General features: G+C 40.9%; 1 protein-coding gene across 3 annotated transcripts in view; it reads right to left on the minus strand.

The window, feature by feature from the left end:
- Positions 1 to 20,514, minus strand: part of LOC311020845 (uncharacterized protein) — a 96,310-nt gene that overhangs the window by 18,289 nt on the left and 57,507 nt on the right. For 2 of the 3 annotated variants that reach the window (XM_084021069.1, XM_084021071.1), the window contains exons 19-40: positions 18,632 to 18,685; positions 18,513 to 18,557; positions 17,281 to 17,313; positions 14,520 to 14,558; positions 14,346 to 14,390; positions 13,153 to 13,188; positions 12,679 to 12,723; positions 12,030 to 12,074; positions 11,494 to 11,547; positions 10,138 to 10,209; positions 8,530 to 8,571; positions 7,801 to 7,878; positions 7,491 to 7,526; positions 7,239 to 7,292; positions 6,982 to 7,035; positions 6,231 to 6,272; positions 3,840 to 3,944; positions 3,626 to 3,679; positions 3,121 to 3,174; positions 2,265 to 2,318; positions 2,062 to 2,115; positions 956 to 1,000 (exon numbers count right to left, since the gene is read on the minus strand). In XM_084021069.1, coding sequence (XP_083877195.1) covers positions 956 to 1,000; positions 2,062 to 2,115; positions 2,265 to 2,318; positions 3,121 to 3,174; positions 3,626 to 3,679; positions 3,840 to 3,944; positions 6,231 to 6,272; positions 6,982 to 7,035; positions 7,239 to 7,292; positions 7,491 to 7,526; positions 7,801 to 7,878; positions 8,530 to 8,571; positions 10,138 to 10,209; positions 11,494 to 11,547; positions 12,030 to 12,074; positions 12,679 to 12,723; positions 13,153 to 13,188; positions 14,346 to 14,390; positions 14,520 to 14,558; positions 17,281 to 17,313; positions 18,513 to 18,557; positions 18,632 to 18,685 — 1,140 coding nt within the window. The remainder of the gene's footprint in view (positions 1 to 955; positions 1,001 to 2,061; positions 2,116 to 2,264; positions 2,319 to 3,120; positions 3,175 to 3,625; positions 3,680 to 3,839; positions 3,945 to 6,230; positions 6,273 to 6,981; positions 7,036 to 7,238; positions 7,293 to 7,490; positions 7,527 to 7,800; positions 7,879 to 8,529; positions 8,572 to 10,137; positions 10,210 to 11,493; positions 11,548 to 12,029; positions 12,075 to 12,678; positions 12,724 to 13,152; positions 13,189 to 14,345; positions 14,391 to 14,519; positions 14,559 to 17,280; positions 17,314 to 18,512; positions 18,558 to 18,631; positions 18,686 to 20,514) is intronic. The other variant, XM_084021070.1, reaches the window with a different exon arrangement.

Genomic DNA, 20,514 nt, shown 5'->3' on the forward strand with positions numbered 1-20,514 from the left:
CTCTCCTCTCAGAGACTCTGTGTTTTAGGCACCAAGAGTCTTTACAGGAAAAAACGGTACAGTCGGTCTGGAGCGGTTATACACTGTTGAGCACTTAGAAGCTACAAGAGGGAGATCAATAGCTCATTTGGTGATTGCAGAAAGAGAGGGAAAGAGTGTGCAAGAGAGTGAGAGGTGTAAAGCAGGGGAAAAACCATATAACAGTAGACTTAATCATCCCTGCGCCAGCGGTTATTCGGAAAACAAGAGTGTTTGAGAAATACAAAAGAGCCCTGTGATTAAAAGAGATGTGGGGTGTGAGAACCAGGTAGTGGGCAGTATTAGAACATAAAAGAATGTTTTTCCGATGATAGATTGGTAGAGGGCAGCTATTGTAAATGTAGAAGGAGTCAAGGTTCTCATTTAGAAGCAAGCGGATGCCTGTGCCCTTTTCAGGCCACTGAGCCATCCCCTGTCCTCCCAGACTGCAGTTTATGAGACCAGGGTGTGGGGGGGGGGGGCACGGCAGGTTCAAGGGGACGGCTGATGAATTATAGATTTGCCTTTGGAAGTGCTTACTCACTGGCCTTTTAAAGGGTACGAGCATGACTCAGTGCCAGCGAACAGGTCACCACAATTCCATCATATTTGTGCTTGTTTGTCAGTTATGCGTTTCTTGTAACACTAAAGACTGTTAGACGGAGCAAAATATTAGTGCACCGATGGTCATTTGTGTAGGAAGACGTGCCGCAGCAAGGTTGTGGCTCTAACCTCACTTGAACACGGGCGAAGGAGATCTTTGAACAGTGCTGAGAAAAGCAAGATGATTAAATATTTTCAAAGTTTGTAAACTAAAAAAGAAAGTTAGTTTGTGTATTTAAGCATACAAGTAGGCCGACATTGAATCTATGACCTGAACAGAGGTTTCAAGACTTCTTACTACCATCTGGCTCTTGTTGAGGCTAGTGGAACTTACCGGAGGCCCTGGAAGCCCTGGTCTGCCTGTGGGTCCTTCATTTCCCTGCCAAACACAAACCAGAACAATTATTAAAAGTCTGTGGGAATGAAACTGTTCATCAGGAACAGTATGGGAGCTTATTTACCAACTCTGAGAAGAAGAAAAATACATCCAAGATTAATTTAAAGTGCCCGTCACTAACATTTTCATCTATTTAATTGTCTTTTAGGTTACTATCTATCAAAGAGTGAGTTAAAACAATGGTGATTGATCACATGACCCACTAATGGAAGTGCTTGTACTTGCTGCTTTGCCCAGAAATAGGATCTCCGTGTCTATTGTGATATTCCCGTGCACAATTCAAAATAAGTGAGGCTTTTTACGTCAATCAGCAGCGGTTGGTCTGCCGGGTGGAGCTACTCACGGAAGTATGCTGCGTTTCATTGTAATCGGAAATCAGTAACTTCCGACTGATGAGTCGGGCTCCCTCTAGTCTAAATTTCATTACTGCTGACTCACAATGGAGGATCAACAGGCAGAGAAAGAAGACCATTCAACTTCCAAACTGAAGAAGAAGAAAAACTAATGGAAGTGAAGAAGGGCAAGTCATCAAGAAGCAAAGTGACCCCCATGAGGGAAAACGATGGACCTCCTTTCAGTGTGGAGCATTTGAAGGCATCACACAGATGAGAGACAGTGTTCGGTGAGGGAGATGAGGTCCAAGAGGCTCGCCTGCAGTTCCATCTACCACCAGAGAGGCCGCCAGAAGCAACGCATCTCAAATCTTACGGACTGCCACTTTAAGATATCTGGATTTCTACACTTTGATGCATATAATTAAATAATTAAAAACCTTGATTTATTTAGTATTTTTTTTAAATCTCCATCTTCATTTTTATTATAGTCATTGTTTTTCATTTTAACAATCTATCTTCCAGAAAAAAACATTTTAAGGGGAAAATATGTATAGAAAATGTATTTATATTAAAAACCATTTGTTTATTACATAAGTTCACCATAATAGTGTATGCATTCATTCACTGTCCACAGTCTATACAATGAAGGAAAACCTACACATACACCTACATTCTATAGATAAATGTTTAAATGTTAAATCATCTTACTTTATCTCCTTTTCCTCCTTGTTGGGCCATTGGCCCGGGTCTACCCATAAGCCCCTGCAAACAGAACAGCATCCTGTTTTAAGCATTAACCTCAGAAAGAAAGAATATTACATGTTGTGATAAAGTTACCACGTAACGGTACTTCGTATTATGAGATAATGAAAGAAGATTCTATCAGACCACATGAAAGATGGGCTTCTTACCGGGGCCCCTGTACGACCTGTGGCACCAGGAAGACCTGGTACTCCTGCAGTCCCCTGGAAGAGAAATTTAGAATAATGTCTCACTATTGAAAGGTAGGATCTTATTCAGTGTGAACGCCAAGCAGCTAACAATTTCACAGATGCGTTCTCATGTCATACACAGCATATAGTGCTTGGAACTACACCGTAGAGGAGGAACGCTGAAACTTTTCTATTCACTGCAATGACTACTGGGATTATGTTCACATTGCTTTGTAGCACCTCTGAATACGTAGAAGCTGTGAAATGACCCATTGCCTACATGCAGCAACTTTTGTCATTTGTTTAGATAAGGCAACTCTGTTTGTTGTATTTTCCAGATGGCATTGCACATGTTTCTCTCAATGGTTTCCTTTAACATCAAAAAGAAAAAGAACAACTTCAACAGGGATATAAAACATGTTTTTTATTGAGCCTAGAAAATCTAGTAACAAGTCTTCCTGTTAGTGGAAATCTCCTGCCATTGCAGGTCAATGCTAAAAGCTGACCTATGAAATGCTCCTCAGCTCCTCTAAAGAGTGCCTTGTTTTTTAATTAGTGCGAACACACACATACGCAGGGCAGGCGCTTCATAAAGTAGCTCCTCGGAGTGCAAAGGATAGGGCATAGTGCACACGCAGCACCGGGGATAGCTTTTGATAGCATTCTTTTGAAAACAGACTTTCAGAGTAGACGGGCTTGAAGATGAGGCAGACATTACAATACATTTACATTCTTTTGAAAAGCCTACTTCTCAATGTCACAGTGACTTCCGGATGGTTAGATAACAACGGGATTCATTTGTTTAGATACAACTTTTTTTGTTTTCTCCACTCACCTCATCACCTTTATCTCCCGTGGGGCCTGGGAACCCTCTCTCTCCTTTTACTCCCTGCAGCGAGGCAGAAGCAATGAGGGAGGGGGGGGGGGAAGTGTTTTTCACCAAACATGAAAAGGCCTAAAACTAAAGGCTGATGGGTATAAACTTCAAAATGTCTCTTCCCCTTTTACAGCACACGACTTGCAATTGCCTAGCCTTGTACAACACGGTATCCATAGCAACAACTTCTGCAGCAAGCACATACGAGTGTATAGAATAATATGAGTTGTAGAACAGCTAGTTAGGCTTCCAGAAATAACCCAAAGGGTTTATGAAACACGTTGAATGTAGATCCCTATATATTGGATTAAAGACACATTTCAAGAAACCATATCATAGAATGAGGCCATTAGTGTTACAGATGATTTTAGCATGCTGTGAAGGTTAATAATTAATATAGATCCCTACATACAACTACATTAAAGAATGTGGGTATATTTTCACCAAATACTTCCTTGCCTACCTTTGGGCCTTCTTTTCCAGGGTTACCCATGGGACCCCTCACACCTGGATCCCCCTTGTTTAGAATAGAAGGACACAATGAATATGGGTGTCAACACACATGCTCTAAAATGGATTCAAAAAGCAGCCAACACACAATGCAATGCATCACGGTCAGGTGAACATGTTTACAGCATCTGTTCCAAATGCCTGCCATGCTGAAGAGCTACTCGTACCTTTTCTCCCACTATTCCCTCTTCTCCTTGCACTCCATGGGACCCCTTCTCTCCCTTCTGCCCAGGAAGCCCTGGGGCTCTCGTCTGGCACACACTGCAGGCATTCTGCCAGCGCAAGGCAGCGCGGGAAGCAAAAGTGGCGGCACAGATAAGATTTCATCAAGTTGAGCTGAAGCACTGCATTTTCACCCTTTATTATGTCACATCCCCAGGGAGGAGGATAAGACCCCAACTGACACAAAGTGTTCTCTAAATGTCTGCAGAGCCGAATATTGTGAACCCACCAGGAGTGTCTCTCATCTAGGTGAGTGGTGAACTTTGTCAAACTCATTGAATGTGACATTTAGGTGAGAATCTTAAATATCATTGTCCCTGATCCGGTCTAGGTACGGGCACTGCACCTTCTAGAGTCTGAATACAAACTGGAAAATATCTGTACATGCTTGTCATTTAATGATGTCGAAGGAAATTTAATCAATAATGCAAAGTAATGAGAGCATGTTATTATTGAGTATGTGTTGAATGTGTTTAGTCATTGTTGTATGTGCCCCCAAGCTATTGAAAGTACTTAGAGCCCCTTTTCACAGGAGCCATTTTTGACATGTCATTGCTGGGTAAACACAGGTATGATTGATAAAATTAATTATGGTCCAGTGAGCCAGCATGCACAATACCAGGGCTTCGGCCCACCTCAATGGAACAGTGCCACGATTAATGTTATTAATTACACCTGTATTTACCCTGCAAAGACATGTCAAAATGCCTGCTGTGAAAAGGGCCAATTATAGAGTGCCACTGAGCATGTGATGAAGCCAATAAACAATAGACTAATCACACAGAGCACTTAATGGATACAATAAGTTGACACTAAGAGGTGACAGAAAATGATAACTACTGGCATTTGGTTTTACCTGATATCTGATTAGGCATGTGATGGCTTTATATTTATTGTCAGAGTTGACATGCATTACGTCAAAAAAGGAAAAACCCCATTATCGTTATTTAGCTAAGTTCTGCGCTGCAGGCAACGTCTTTAATCAGAAGAGAGAAGGGAAAAAAGAACAAAGTGGTAATTTGCATGGACTTTGATGGAAATAGCCATTATGAAAGGTAGCAGCCACAACAGAAAACTCAGGTAATAAAGGCTGAAGGCTGAAAAGTGTTTCACATTATGTTTGGCCTTGCTTTCCCAATGCAAATCCTGCATTTGGTCAGTGATTGATGAAAAAATTAGGGGCGATAGCCTTTCAAAGTGAGAAAATAAAGATATAAAGCTGCAGGTCTGGTGGTTTTAGGGATAAGATTGTTTTCAAATCTTCGCTAAGACGGTTCTTAGCATTCTAAGAAAATGCTTTAATGTTAAATGAAGGTGAAGGTTTAAGTGACAAGGGAAATGTACCAGAGGAAATTAAATCATAGCATTTTAGAAGTAAGAGAAGTGAGCTCTTCTCAGGGGCATTACATCTAAAATACATAGAACATTACGTTTGAAAAACTGGTGCATACCAGGATTCATCATGGTTGATCACACCAAAACACAAAAGGCCATTTTGTTCTTCCAGATTCAGATATATAAATAGTTTTTATCTCTTACGCCATGTATATTTTGTTGACTTATACATGCCTTCAAAAACATAAGCATCATAGTGAATTTAATGCTTAACAAATATATACAATACAGAATACAAAGCGAACATTTTGTATTCTCATCTACTATCTGCACTGGGTAATGTTATATCTGGATATCAGACATGTAAAGATTATAAAGGTCATTTTATTATAATAGGACAATGAGTGGCCACATCCAAATTGTTCCAATTCTGACAATTTGTGGTTGGCTGCCCCATTAAGACTGATTGGAGCAGTATAATCATCATGCAGAGTACCCATCCCCCAAATGATGTATATAGATTTTATAGCATGTCTAGCGTGCAGCATCCTCAAACAAAGAGAAACTAATTATTGACAGAAGTTCACACCTTTACACAATTCTCACTACCAAAGCTTTCTATACACACGAGATGACCGCTAAAATAAACTGTATGACTCTTCATAATGATGAGAGGGAAATGACCACAAAGTAATTATTAATACAAAACTATCGAAGTATGTTCAAGTGACAGGCGACATTAATCATGCTGTCATACGGTGTAGACTGACTGACCACCTGTAGCGACCTGTAAGCCGGTCTTTTCTACACATATCCTGGTGGAGGCACTCAAGGGCTTTTACTATAACTCTAAACTGATAGCATCGATACATAAGTAAAATAGCACCCTTTCCCATGAACAGATACTGATCATCTTTAAATGCTAACCCAGGCACCCCATTGCATGTCACTGTTTGTGAAAGGCTGTAATTATCATGAATTATGAAGATTAAATACCTTACCTTGAGTAACGCACCCATGTCTCCAACAATTGGCAGGGCAGTCTGTCAAAGAAAGAAGAACGATTGCCAAAGTTTTAACATAGAGCTAACAAATCTATCATGTTTTGGAAATATATATCGTTGTTTGTTTGGTGCAACTGCAACTTCTAAATTGCTCAAAACACTATTTTTTGAGAGCATCTTATATGCCCTTAAGGAATGTGATTTTGCCTCAAACATTTTTGAGACAAATTTCTGTTTCAGTGTTTTTTATGTGCAACGCTTGAGGAAACAGTTTAATAACTTTGTCCTCGCATCTTTGAAAAAGTGTTCTTCTGTGGAGCTGAAGAAAACATTTTGCCCATGTGTCTTCAAGAAATGACAATAAATATGTTTTATGGGTCTTTCTTTACAATGCATGAATATAAATTGGTTAAAATGCTACATTTGCAAGGCTTTGATGCATCAGCAACAACAGTACTCGTGTTGTACACTACAGCTATCAGAACTATAGTAAACTTTGCTTACTTGAAATGACAAGACAAGAAAGAGAGGAAAACATGCTAACAGCAGGGCGCTGCCAATTTAGTGGTAAACCGCAACCTTTTCTGAAGGTGACGTTTGTAAGCGAACAGCAGGCCTACCTGCTAATTATATAAACACTAGAGATGCACTGTGAATAGTGACTTTGACCTATGGATAGCTCAGAAGTTGTCCCTGCAAATCAGTGATGCTCAGCTGCAGAAAGCAAAAATGAGATCTTCTCACTTACTGGTTCACCTGGGGGTCCAGCAGGGCCTGCGGGGCCTTGCCTACCAGGGGAGCCCTTTAGTTGAGACAAAGAAAGAAGTGAATAACCCCCCTAGCTATGATAGCAGACATGCACCCATCTCCGTTGGTGGGGATGTGTCCGGGAGTGGTGATACATTTTACTTGTTCAACCATAGCGGTGGCTGACATTCTTTTATGCTTTTCTTGTCTGCAGATGTGTGAGGGAAATGAATAAGAGTGGAGACTGATCTCACTTACCTCTCTTCCTGGAGCTCCGGCGGGGCCCGATAAACCTGGGGGTCCACGAGGGCCCTGAAAAACACGCAAAAACCCTGATGATTTGAACAATCCTGCTTTATGCAACCAGATAACGACTGGAAAACACTGCAGAATCTTATTTATATCCTAAAATAATTGCAAGACTGCTGGCCACAGCATCAATGAGCTGAAAACCTGTAAAAGAAAAGGTGTTTTTTTTTTAGTTTCGTGGATTCACAATTTTCCACATACCTCAATTCCTGGCTTTCCTTGGGGTCCCATGCGGCCCTGAGAACACATCACACATCTTGTTAACACTGTCTGCCCTCTAGCACCCAGGATCCAGTAAAGGAATTTTGTTAGACACCTTTTGCTCTATTGATTGTCTGTCTGCAACAATCTTATATTTCAAAACTGAAAGCAGACTCACTCACAATCAAATCTGTGTGAGGTTCAAACTAGCAGTGGAGAGCATATATGATGAAGGCAGGAACCTGAAGGTATCATAGTTTTAACTAAATAATGAATAGACACAGATCAACCAATATGACATCATACTCACAGGGGAGCCGATGATGTTCTCTCCAGGTTCACCTTTTTCACCATGTTCTCCTGGCAGTCCTGGGACGCCCCTCTCACCCTGACAAAAACACAATGAAGCAGTCGCTGGAGTTTAAGTGATAGTGAATCCAGAAGTCATGGAGAGCTGCTGCACTGCATGATAGAAATCATTAACTATTCAAACACTGAGAGAACTCCCTTTATGTTTGGCTTTTAAGGGGAAGAAACACAGCTATAGTCAAGGTCAATGGCGTGCACATGTTCATTATGTATTTCATTTGAACTATTGCGTGTGCAGGGCTACGCAATATGTTCAAATGCACCATTATATTTTTCCCGAGACAACAATCTTTGATAACGCAGGCATCTTTAATGCATTTTTCTCCGATCTTGCCAACAAACTCAGCATGATGCACCAAAAAGAACCTTGAAATCTCTCCTACAGTCATTAAATCAAGTACGTACAGTGTGTGAGCGTATTTTGGTTTCATGAAACCGAGTAGGCACGGGGGCCTGAATAATTAGCTTAAATTAACAGATAAACCGTTAAAACAGATGCTTAAAGTAATGAATACATAGCTGAAAAAGCCAAACATGTAATAAAAGTAATGGATAAATAAAAAAACACAAACATAACCAAACCACCTAGACTGACAAACTGATGAAAACAGTACTGTAGGTGTACAATATTCTAATATATTCTATATAATAATGTTAAATAATAACATACCTTGGGCCCTCGAGACCCTCTGCTTAGAGATAAGCCATCTCCCTACAAAACAGCAGAAAGAAGAGATTAGAATAAGGATTGACTGAAAATGAATCAGCAATTCACTTTGATACCCGAGGTGCAGCCCAAGAAAGCTGTTATGGTGCTGGAGTTTAAACAATACAAGCTACACTCCACAGTGCAAACAGTTTGAACGCAGCGTTGCATTATGGGCTCATGTTCAATACTGTTTCTACATTTATAATAGTTTCTGTGTTTAGAGGCAGATAATGCTATACCAGAGAAAAACGTTGATTGGAATTGAAGCCACTGTAAGCATTATTTACTGTTACAGTTGTGATGAGACATTGATTTCTGTGGTCAGCTGTATTAGTGTTACAAGTTCGACATTGCACAATGTAAATTAGCTGTGCAGAAGTTGCTTTTGAAGAAATACAGCAATTCTACAGTTTTTAGGGAGAAATGTACCAATTCACTTCAACATAAAACAGAGAAAAGTTTGGGAGGAGCAGAACTTTTTTGAGACTAATAATAAGACCGCATTTTCTTTTTCGGAAAAAAAAGAAAAACTTCCATTAAGCATTATGCAACGGCACTCTACAGAAACAAACCTTTATATCAGTACTCAAGAGTAGAGGTGGATTGCAAATCTATGCAAATAATAAAAGTCAAAAGAAATGCAAATTGCTCATTATTCACTTAAAGGCAAAATCAATGAGTGACATTTACTCCTTGAGCCAGCTGACTCATTAAAGACCCTCAGACTGTCTCCATTCACTTCTTGTTTATTGCTTTTTTCCATTTCTTTGTCTTACATAACAAAGACGATAAAATGTTGGGAATCCATTTTGCCTCCGAACATAAATGACGTTCCTAAAAGTCTTTCAGGGTCTGTGCAGAAGGACGCCCGCTCTAAATGACAGACAGCTCTCTTTGTTATGCTTTTGAACGGAGTAACAACATACAAGGCAATTGGCCTGCTGTAAACACCACCCCTTGATACTTGCACCCACATATATAGTCTTCTATTTCAATGCCGCTCAATTTTCACAGTGCTGGAGCACATTAAAGAGGTTTAAATACTTCAATCTCTCGCTTATTACTCTGCTCAGCTGAACACACTGTCCACATGCTTGATGAGTAGGTCCGCTACGGTGTCTTCACACGTAAACAAACATGATTGTTTAAAGCCACGGAGCACTTGCTGATGATTGAGTCGAGCGAGCACCGTCAACCAGGACTGAGGCTGCACACGTGCGTCGGGACCACTATAATGAACATTTCTATATGCAAAGCCATGTCCATAAAAGAGAGTGCTTCAACAGCTATAAGCTCCAAAGTGGGAGGACAGGTGATTACACAGGCTGGGGTTATCCAATGGAGGATTACTTAATGGCACTGCATCTCCATAATGTCATGGCAGCTACACGGCTAGAGGAGCTAGCTTCCTGTACCTTGTCTGCTGCCGTTACAGCTGTTTGCAGATGATCTATGCCTTGTGAACTTCTATTGTGTTGTTGTTTTCCTGTTCCACACGTTTACTAGTTTCATGCCTTGTAACTTAACAAGGTTAGATGAAAGTGACTGCATAAACCCGATGGTACCCACCACATATCCACCTCCAGGCTGTCCAGGCTCACCCTTAGCACCCTGTGGCCCCATCCCTCCACCAGAGTCCCCCTACAAACAGGAAAAAAATAGACACTATTCAGACGTTTCTCCATAGACAAAATGCTCAGTCATCTCAGCAATGCAAAGGGTGTGCTGCAGTACACATAGGGAGGTGGACAACAAAGAGTCTGCAGGGTGAAGCAGGGGCACACACCATTTACCAGGATCATTTTGCACATCAATAGGCATAAACATTAACATTGTTTGTTAGAGGGGACAGCGTTTGGCACTGCATGGACCCTTACAAAACCATCAAGTTGATAGGTTAGTAATTGCTGTCCACAAGGCAGAAACAGCAGTGTCTGCCTTTCTGTTTCCTGCCTCAAATATATTTGGTGCCCGACAACAAAATGCCTAAAATAACATACAAAATTAATCAGGAATAGTTTCTCAACCAGGCTTATCTGCATATTTCTGGTCTCCTTTGAAAAGTAAGGAGCTAAGAAATGTGAATCCATTATTAGTAAACCTATTACTATTACCACTCCAGAGTAGTAGTAACTTAATTTCAAAGGCAATATCACCATTATGACATGAAAATGATGGAAGTGACTGTATTCTAATATTCTTTACCAAAACTGTGACTGTGCATGTGATGGAAATACACTTATGTAATAATTCTGATATAATTAAAAAAAGGTACATCATGTTTACAGCTTACATGTTTGTGTGAATGTTTACTGGGATTTTAACTTCAAAAAGCAAATTATTTCCAAGGAGCCATTTTTTTTTCTTTCTTTTTTTTACAAATAACATAAATCTCCTGGCTCCAGCTTCACATTTTCATATTTTGACATTGTTTTTTCACATTTATTTATAGTCTACCGCATGGATGTTCTGCCTCTTGGACCAGAGGTAATATCTGTACAGCAGAGATGACAAAGGAGGATTATAAATGTGAATGGATGTCGGAGGCTTCAGCACTTTGGGTTTCATTTCTCTGCCCTTGAGTGTAACAGAGTGACTCCAGTGGATGGGGAGCCTTGAGTAAAGCTTTCTTTATTTTGACAAGTGACAACACCCATCAAATATGCATGTCAACTGAGCACTTTTCCACTTTCACAGAGTATTTGGAACAAGCCCAACTGTGAAGAAGAAATGTGTGTACAAATGACAGCATTCTTAGAGGCATAAGAAGCGAGGCTACGACGTTACAACAGGATTGGTAACGACACGCAGGGCGAGTAATCTGAAAAGTGTCTTCACAAGTTGTCTACCATGTTCAACGTGTGATAAAACATCATAGTTTCATATTTTTCTTTGAGGTGAGAACTTGATTTGAAGTTTACCTACCTTTTCTCCTTTCAGGCCATCTCTCCCAGGCACCCCTGACTCCCCTGGCGAGCCCTGTAAATAGTGGTGAAAAGAGACACATCTATCACCGGGCCTTCATCTCCTCACACACATTTATCTCCTCCTCCTCACTGCTTCAGCAGGCTGCCGTGTTCCAACATAATTTCCCTTAGCCAGGATTTATGAAATGCCTCTTTTCCCTCCCTGCTTTTGAGTAAAGACAGATGCTCATTACAGAAGCAGGTGTGGAGAACAGATTGAGCCTCTGCCTCCGTTCCTGGCATAAAGAGCTTAGATTTGCCTCTTTCCACTAATTAATTCTTAAATTTGATTACTGATCGCCTGTGTAAAAATTCTGGACTTTTCTCCCTACACCTCCTCTCTGTCTCTGCCTGTTGAGGTTTATCTGTTCATCTCTCCCTTTCGTTTTGGCAGGCTGAGTTCGAGGGTAGAGGATATGGCAAGGTGACAGATAAGGCAATGAAAGAAAGGAAGGCTTGACATGAAGTGCTACTGTCTAGCGCCAATATACTTACTGGCTCGCCTGAGAGTCCCGTGGGTCCAGGCAGGCCTTGCTTGCCCTGGCAAAACACAAAGGAAAACCAATACATTGGGCTATTTTCTCCCTTTGTTTGGTGACAGAATTGACTGGGCTTTACACTGTGGACACGGCTTTCCAGAGTGTTTCCGCCCCTGATACCTTTTAATAAACCTTGGTGAGTTTCATGCCAATTACTGTATGGCGAGGATATCATCACGGATGAGCAGCAGTAGGTTTGCATGCATGTTATATATCAAATGCAAGTGTATATCCTGGTTATGCTGTTATTCTAGATAAGCTCTTTATCATATTACCATGGAAACTAAGCGTACGGCGTTTGATAACCATGAAAATGAGTAAACAAGCATCAGTTACAGCTATCTATGTATATAACCCTTTTCATGTTTGGGTTAAAAAGGTTATCTGAATTATTATTAATGTTTATAATATTACACATTTTAAAAGATTTTCTAGTATCCTCAATTACGAAAGATAAACATTTCATGGATTCTTTTCTCCAAGGTCTATTTTCGACCTAAACTTGAAACCTGTCTCACTGTTGTGTGTGTTCAGCTGTTTTTTTTGGTCTCTGTTTGACCTGCTGTGAGTGGCACAGCTGACACGAGATAAATACAAAGACTCACCTCTGGCCCTTGATCGCCTTTGAGTCCTGGTGGCCCGATGTTACCCTGTTACAGCACAGACAAAGTGAATGAGAGGTATGGGGGAGAAACACATTTGGCTTGTCACAACGGGATATCTGAATTCAAGATACCGAAGATTGGAGAGGCATAAAAGTCGACAACAGAAAGGAGTGGATGTCCGCTTCAGTCGCAACTAAAAAAGAATTACCGTGGTGTGGTGCCACAAATTTTCGGCTCTTGGACAAGATCTCAAAAACACCAAATTGATAATATCTAGTATGATGTCCTGCAGGACCTACTTCTTGTCAAACAAAGAATCTTTTCGACGATAAAAAAGTTTTTCATCAACAATGTCTAGACCGCTGTTGCATTTACACTGTTGAGGACAAGACAGTGTTGGACTGAATGACTTTGGAGCCTTATTTTGTTGGAACTCAAGTACTGGTGCAAGTATTAATACTTTCAACAAGTTACCTTGAAGCCTTGTGGCCCTTGAGTTCCTCTCTCCCCCTACAGAAAGTAAAGGAGAAAGACAACCATCATATCTCAAAAATTGCATAAAGAAAATAGTCATGTAAGTCATTCCTTCTGCTGACTGGGTTTAGGCTTAAAACAATGTCCTCAAGGACCTTCATGAAGTTTGCTTTCATATTGTGTGAAGGAAAAGAACAGTGTGTTATTTTCCAAGTATTCCTCTTTGCTTTGAGAAAAAAGACCTCTCAGATACCATACACAACATTTTATACACATCATGGTCATCTGCTCAGTGTTTGGTTTGGATGCCGGCTGCAATTCAGTAGATCCTACTTTCATTTGCAGATTTTCATTTTATATCTCCATGTAATTTCTTTTTCATAAAGCTGACTACTTTTGGTGTCTGCTCAATATCTGGATCAGCAGCCTTCGTTAATCTGCTTTCCTCAAGTAGATGCATCTGTTGTTCTGAAGTCTGAATAATAACTGTCCGCCAATTTATTCTGTGCTCCGCCTCGAAACAAAGGCCATGTTCACACCTGGTACTAACACGCGTCTCGGTCTTGGGTGAACCGATCCCAAGTGAACAGCTCTAAATACAGGCGCATTGAGATCCAACCAGCGAGAACATTCGGAGGTGGTCTCGGCCGCATGGGGCCACATTAGAGGACCTCCTACTCAACTGGCGTCCTCTGTGTAAGTGGAGTACATGTTCATTCGTGGGCCAACCCCGTCATATTCAAGTGCGTCAACAGGAAGAACAGGTAGTCTGTATTGTTTTGATTTCTTTTTCTTCTGTTGATTTCTAGGAGACTAGCATGGGAGGTGAATCGCTGCCTCCCACCGGTTTAACGGATTTCGTCTTTGCAAATGGGAATGACGCACGTGATTATTTGCATATAGAGCGGGAAAGTGAGATCCTGTCATAAGTGGTCACTCGAGATCAAATGGAGACACATTCTAATACCAGGTGTAAAGTGACGTACTTGTGTCCTCTTGTGATATTGAACTCAGTGATGTCAGGTTTTTCTGGTTCCTAATCAAATGTCAACACTGCTGTTGTTGATGTTACACAAGACATGTAAACATGTTTTCACACGGTGGTGTCAAATGTTGAAAATTAAAACCAATACCGATTTTCTTATGGTTAAATTGTCTTCACCGAAAAATAATAATGAGGGGAAAATATTTACCCCGTCTCCCTTTTCTCCCTTTTGGGTATTCTCCGTCATTTCATCCTTAAACATGAGAGAAAACAGACCACTTCAGTATCTGACTGAAGTGTATCTAGTTGTCTGCAGTTTGAACGGGGAACACGGATAGCATACATCAACGTTTCAAATTTTATTATACAAACAGCTGCTTACATTTCCAGAGAGCTGTCTTAATCCGTGCGCTGTCATCACCTAGAAGTAATGAAAAAGACAGAGTGTTCCTTGAAATTCCCCACTGATTGTGCAATTACTTCAAGTTAAAGCTGTTGATTGTTCTTGAAAGGCAATACAGAAGTAACAACTTTTTTTCGGTTCCTAAATATATAAAATCACTATCTAGATAAAATGTTTTTCTTTTATATCTTTAGAGAAGCTCACAAACAGGTGACAGGGCCACTGGGCACACAAGAAATGCATTGAAAAGTGAAGACCAACCAGCTGAGGTAGACTGATGCCTGGAAACCACTAAGATGACAAATGTCCACATTAAAGCCCAAATGAAAGCTGCCGTTACTAGGATTCAACGTGTTTCTATGGAGCTACTTGATCATCGTATCATTCTTTGTACAGATTACACATCACAACCTCAAAGACCTGGAATTAACATCACAGTGGACCTAATGGACTAATGGCTTTTCCCACCACTTTAAGAATAATAAAGTTGCCGGCAAAACGTTTAAGAATGGCCACAATCGCCTTTTAAAGCACTCACACAGCAGGAGGAGGTGGAACCGTGCAGCCGCTGATAATAAAAGTGATTGTTTCAATTGGACTGCTCATCGGCACCGACACTCGAAACTGTATATATTAATAGCATGGTGTCACAGGCACATCTGGATACAATCTGAGATGCGGGCACTAAATGCTGGTGTAAACTGCACAAAAGGTTTCCGAAGCGAGGGCCAATGTTTAAATCTAAATGTATTAAAAACCGAGCAAAGCAATCCAGAGAGCAAACCTAATTATCCATCAGAACTCATTACATCTAAATGTGCCCGGGCCCTTTGTGTCGTGTTAAACCACATGCTTCACCCACGCATATGCAGTTATGACCAGTTCAGTCTTGGGTGGTTTCAGCAAAATGAAGGAAGCGAAGGACAATAGGAGAAATCTTGGAATGGAAGGACACATTCAGATGGGAAAAATGTTTTTTTCTCAAGAAAAGTCAAACACTGCACAGGTCCTTTTAGTCAATATAACTTGGAAAAACAGGTTTGGTACATCAGATTATAAAACTCTATTTGAAAAGCAACTCTGGCAGCAATATAGACACGACACGACAAGTCCTGTGTTTTTGCCACTCAAAGGGCTGTTGGTGGAAGTGATGGCCGTGCGCGCCTGCAAGCCCACTGCTCCTCCCCGTCACTAATAAACAGAGGCACAAGAAGGTTTATGAAGGGAGGGTAATGATCCAACCCCTTGCTTCTGCTGTGTAAGGGAAATCAATGCTTAACTGCCAAAATTATCTGCCACGGGAAAGCAGAGCATAGACAGAGACCGGTACTAAATATTCAAACAGGCTCATTTATCAAATGACTAATGTTTTCCCCTCTGCTGTGTGCTATAGTACTGTATACATCTCCTATATCTTGGGCGGCCCCATACCTCACTACACAACAATGAACATAACTGACTATTTCCATTTTGATGAAACATTTCTTTACCTTGCTCGCCCAGTTGAAATAGTTGAGAAACCAGTGAAACCAGTGGAGGGTGAGCGATATTTGTTCGCTGTATCATTAAGTTGTCAAAATGATTCGCTTGATGACAAGCAATGAGACTGTGAATAGGAATGAAAGCCATCAAACTTTGTTTCCGAGCTCACGTCTGAAACATTCGGAAGCTTAATAGGCAGCAAGTCTTTAGAGAACAAAAAGAAAAAAACCCCATTAGGACAGAGTCATCTAAATGTCAAACCTCCTCACGTTATGACATGTGAGCTCCAACGCCATGTTTTCATTTGACGCTTTCATACTTTAATTTCTATTTTTTAAAGGGTACTCGTAGTTGCAGCATGTCTGTCTTTTACTGATTTGTCACACTGTGTTTTTGACTTGAAAATGTCGAGAGCAGTGAGTTCCATCGTCGCGGCGCCACCCACCCCGTGTCACCTTCAGCGTACATCAGACAGCCTCCGTGTGACGTCAGGGTTCCTGTGATTTTATCTGTTTCTCCACTAAAAGCAGCACCGCGGTAGTGTGTTCCAACAAAAATCCTTTTACTATAATTTACAATTATGAACATTTTAAACAGGTCATGTCCTGCATGGCCCCTATTAATTCACACTATAAAGATTTTTTTGTTCCAAGCGAAAGATTACGACACCAGTGGGTGATGGCTGGTGCAAATGTGTTAATTTGATACTAGATAGGAAAAGGAAATCACAGTTTAATGCTTTCGGTGCCTGTGCAAGAAATTTTGTGCCTATTTCTTTGCTGTGTACATTGCTTTAAAAAAAAAAAAATCACCCACTAGGAACTTGCTGTCAAATATTAGAGATTTACTTACCTGAAAAAAGGAAGCTCTATTAACACAACTAATCTCAACTGCATTAAAAATGCTGCACATGAATTGAGGGAAAAAAAGCTATTTGAAAATACATATCTAGAACAAATCTGCAGGCTTATCAAAAAAAGGAAATTGGTTACAAGATGACATGCCACCATCTTGGGGGTGTGACACCTCCCTGGCCCCCAATTGTTTTCAAGAAATGATGGGAATCGCTTAGGGATGCATACAAATTGGACATTCTTTATGTGAGAAAAAGCGCCGATGTTTTTTGATCATTTCTCCTGTTGTTAGCCATCCAACATGGTACGGCGTCTCTTATGACAAAACAATAATAAACGCCCACGCTAACTGACAATGAAATATACCACATAAGGTGGGTGTTCGCCACTTTTATTGTACTCACGGGACCAGGAGGACCAGGAGGGCCAACGTCTCCCTGAAAATGCAACGGAAAAATAATATCAGCCACTAAATATAGAAAAAGAGAGCAACAAACAGCTTCAAAAAATACAAGGCATGAAAAACACACTTGAGAAACTACATCTGAATGCAAGTTGCCATAGGTGACCTCGTACAGCTACTTCAATAGGTTTTGGAGGAGCAATAAAGGAGGCAATAACATGACCAGATGAGTGGAAAGAAAAACATACTTCAATGGTGTTCATTTCCTGTGCATCATGTAGAATGATAGTGAGTGTGTTTGTGTGTTTATATACACTTATACAGTGTATAACCCTTTTTAATGGGCCTTCTGGGTGCTCCAGGGAACCATAGACTGTTCTTAATTGTGATACATTGCATTCAGGAGCCTTCACTTTTCCATTCATAATTTACAAGCTATAACTTTCATGCTTTTAATAAAAAACACAGAACAACATCTGCGTATAAACTGTATTATAAACAACTAAAAAGCACTCAGAAGATACATGCTGTACCATACCGAACCTTCACAATCCTCTCAATGTGAATTTTTTTGAAAAGGTTTAGATGCTTTTTTTTTATTTCAAATTGTTATTCTTTTATTTAAAAAGAACTGGTTACCATGCCATCATGAAGAAATAATTTTAGCCATGCTAAAATCACGTGGTCCATCACAGCAAAAATATCACAGTTTGATGGATTCCTATGACATTTATGGTTCCCAGGGGATGAATCCTAATGAGTTTGGTGACTTTTCCTACGGTGAGGTCTACAGTTTCAGGTTTAAGTGACAAATCTCAACAACTATTAGATGAATCATCATCAAATGTGTTACAGACATCCATTCAAAGAATTCTACTGACTTTGGCGATCCTCTGACCTTTCATCAAGAGCCACCATCACAATTGCCACTTAAAACATCAAGATTTCATCATGATGAATGAAGATGAATCATGCTTACAGGAACAAAGTCCAAGAAATAATCACCTACGGATTAATTATTTTTGCTGCTAGATGTATTCAAAGACCCTCGGAAGATGAACAGACTTGAATAAGATTGAACTAAATCTAAGTTCTGGTATATCATACCATTTATATAGCTGAACTACCTCACCTTCACCGCCGCTTTCTCTGCTCTCCCCAGCTCCTCTCCTCCCAACAGAGCACAGACAAAAGGAATCTGCATGTATGACACCTGACATTGACGTGACTTACTTTTTGTCCTTTCATCCCACCGGCCCCTTCGGCACCTGGCTGACCCTGTGGGAGGAGGCCTCGGTTAATGACTCTGTAACGTGGCTGCATTGTAAATGTCACTGCAGGAAAATACCTACAGGGTCTCCTCTATCTCCTTTTCCCCACGGGACTGCCGACTCGCTCCTCTCCCCCTGTATGTGAACAGAGCAGATCGTTGACAGTGACTGACAGCGGAGGCAGGGCACAAAGACAGAAAGCGCAGGGTGAAACTCAGGCAAGGGTAGATGTTGTGAATGAGTAATCAGAAGAACACACCGCTTTGTGTCATTGCAGAATAAACGGTTTGTAACCGTTGTAGGGGGGAAAAAGAAGGGAACACTGAGTTTGACTTTGTTGTACTGTGGTGTTGAAGGTCTAGCAGGATAATGATAAACTTTCACCCCTGTTGCAATGCAGCATGTTTCCATGTTGAAATCATTCCCATGTCTACCAATAGATGGCACTTTATGACTGCTGGTGAGCTGTATTTTTAAATAGGATTACTTCCTGTCACTTATTCGGAGAGTACTCTAAGAAACACAAATGTACCACAAATGCACTTGCACCTTGGTCAAGACACAATGAGCGAGCAATTAAAAATATTTGTGAAAGAACATTGTTACATTCTTAAAGACCCACCATGCTGCATGCCTTCCCCACGTTCTTATAACCAGCTATTATTTTAGTCACATAGCAGATGTTTGACAAATAATTCACAGAGTGCATCTGGTAGTAGCAGAAAGGTATTGTTTCATATCTCTGGACGCACTTAACAACGCTCATCTGTTGTGATAATTCTGTTCTTTTCCAAACACACATAAGAGAGAGCAAAAAAAAAACTTGCTCATCAAGGATTATCGTTCTTTCGTATGACGTGTGCAGATATGAAGACATTATGGAGCATCTGTTCGGCAATCTGAGAGGAGAGGGACGTCTGAGATTGCAGCATACTGTATTTGCACACTCCTTAGCGGCGCCTGGACGCCAACAAACAATAACTGCCATTTCAGCCCCTCCCCCGTGCCTTCCGCTCGCCAACCGCTGTGATACCATTCATTTAATGAGTTATAGTCACTGTTTCCTCATCCAAATTATGAGCCGTTATTAAGTCAGTTCACTGCTGCGATGTATGAACAGATGGATTGTCCTATTAATATTTGAGGCAGGGAGGACGGACTAGTGGCAAAATTGACTTTGAGTACTAATTGAATTCTGTTCAGCTTTATCGACCACGTGGGAGCTGATTTCACCACCATAATCTTATAAATATATAGTTGTTGGTGTGCTATCACTCAGAGGCCTTCTTCTTAACAAAGGGTGCACACAGTTCAGTATCTGCCTTGGAGTAACTAGATAGGAAAACAGGAAATGTTTTCCCACTTGCTCATAAATCGCATCTGGTTGAAAATAAGAAATAGCCTGTGATGTCACTATTCCGGCACAGACTCACGGCAAAATATCGTTATCATTGTTAGACCTCCGTGGAAGATTATTCAAAGTCAGTTTATTAGCAGAGGTGTATGTAACGAGTTAATAAACCTTTCGAATGAGATTAACTGCAGCACAGGCAGTATTTACCCAGATTAACACTGTATTTGATCACAGTGAGAGAGCCCAAGACAGGGAACCGTTCCCCCTGTGGAAGTCTGTGGGTGATGTGTTGACTTTGAGGCACCTCGAGTGATCAACCTGCAATTAAGCCTGTCTGAATCCCTCTCCATCTCTCCGTCTCTCCATCAGCATCTGCGGCGTTCTGTCAGAGCCCGTTTGAGACTGCCAGTGGGAGATACAGTTATGGAGATGTGATTCATGAGCGCACACATCACGCTTACCGAGCACAGACTTTTTTTTGTTTTTCACTTTAAAACATTCACACTCTGCTGAGTGAGAGGGGGGGGGGGGGGGGGGGGGGGGGCTGGGCTCACGCAGATGTTACATGATCTGCAACTTACGTCTAACTCGCATCTGTTTTGTCCGAGCT

Source organism: Eutrigla gurnardus, assembly GCF_963514095.1.
Source record: "Eutrigla gurnardus genome assembly, chromosome: 11".
NCBI classification, from domain to species: Eukaryota; Metazoa; Chordata; class Actinopteri; order Perciformes; family Triglidae; genus Eutrigla; species Eutrigla gurnardus.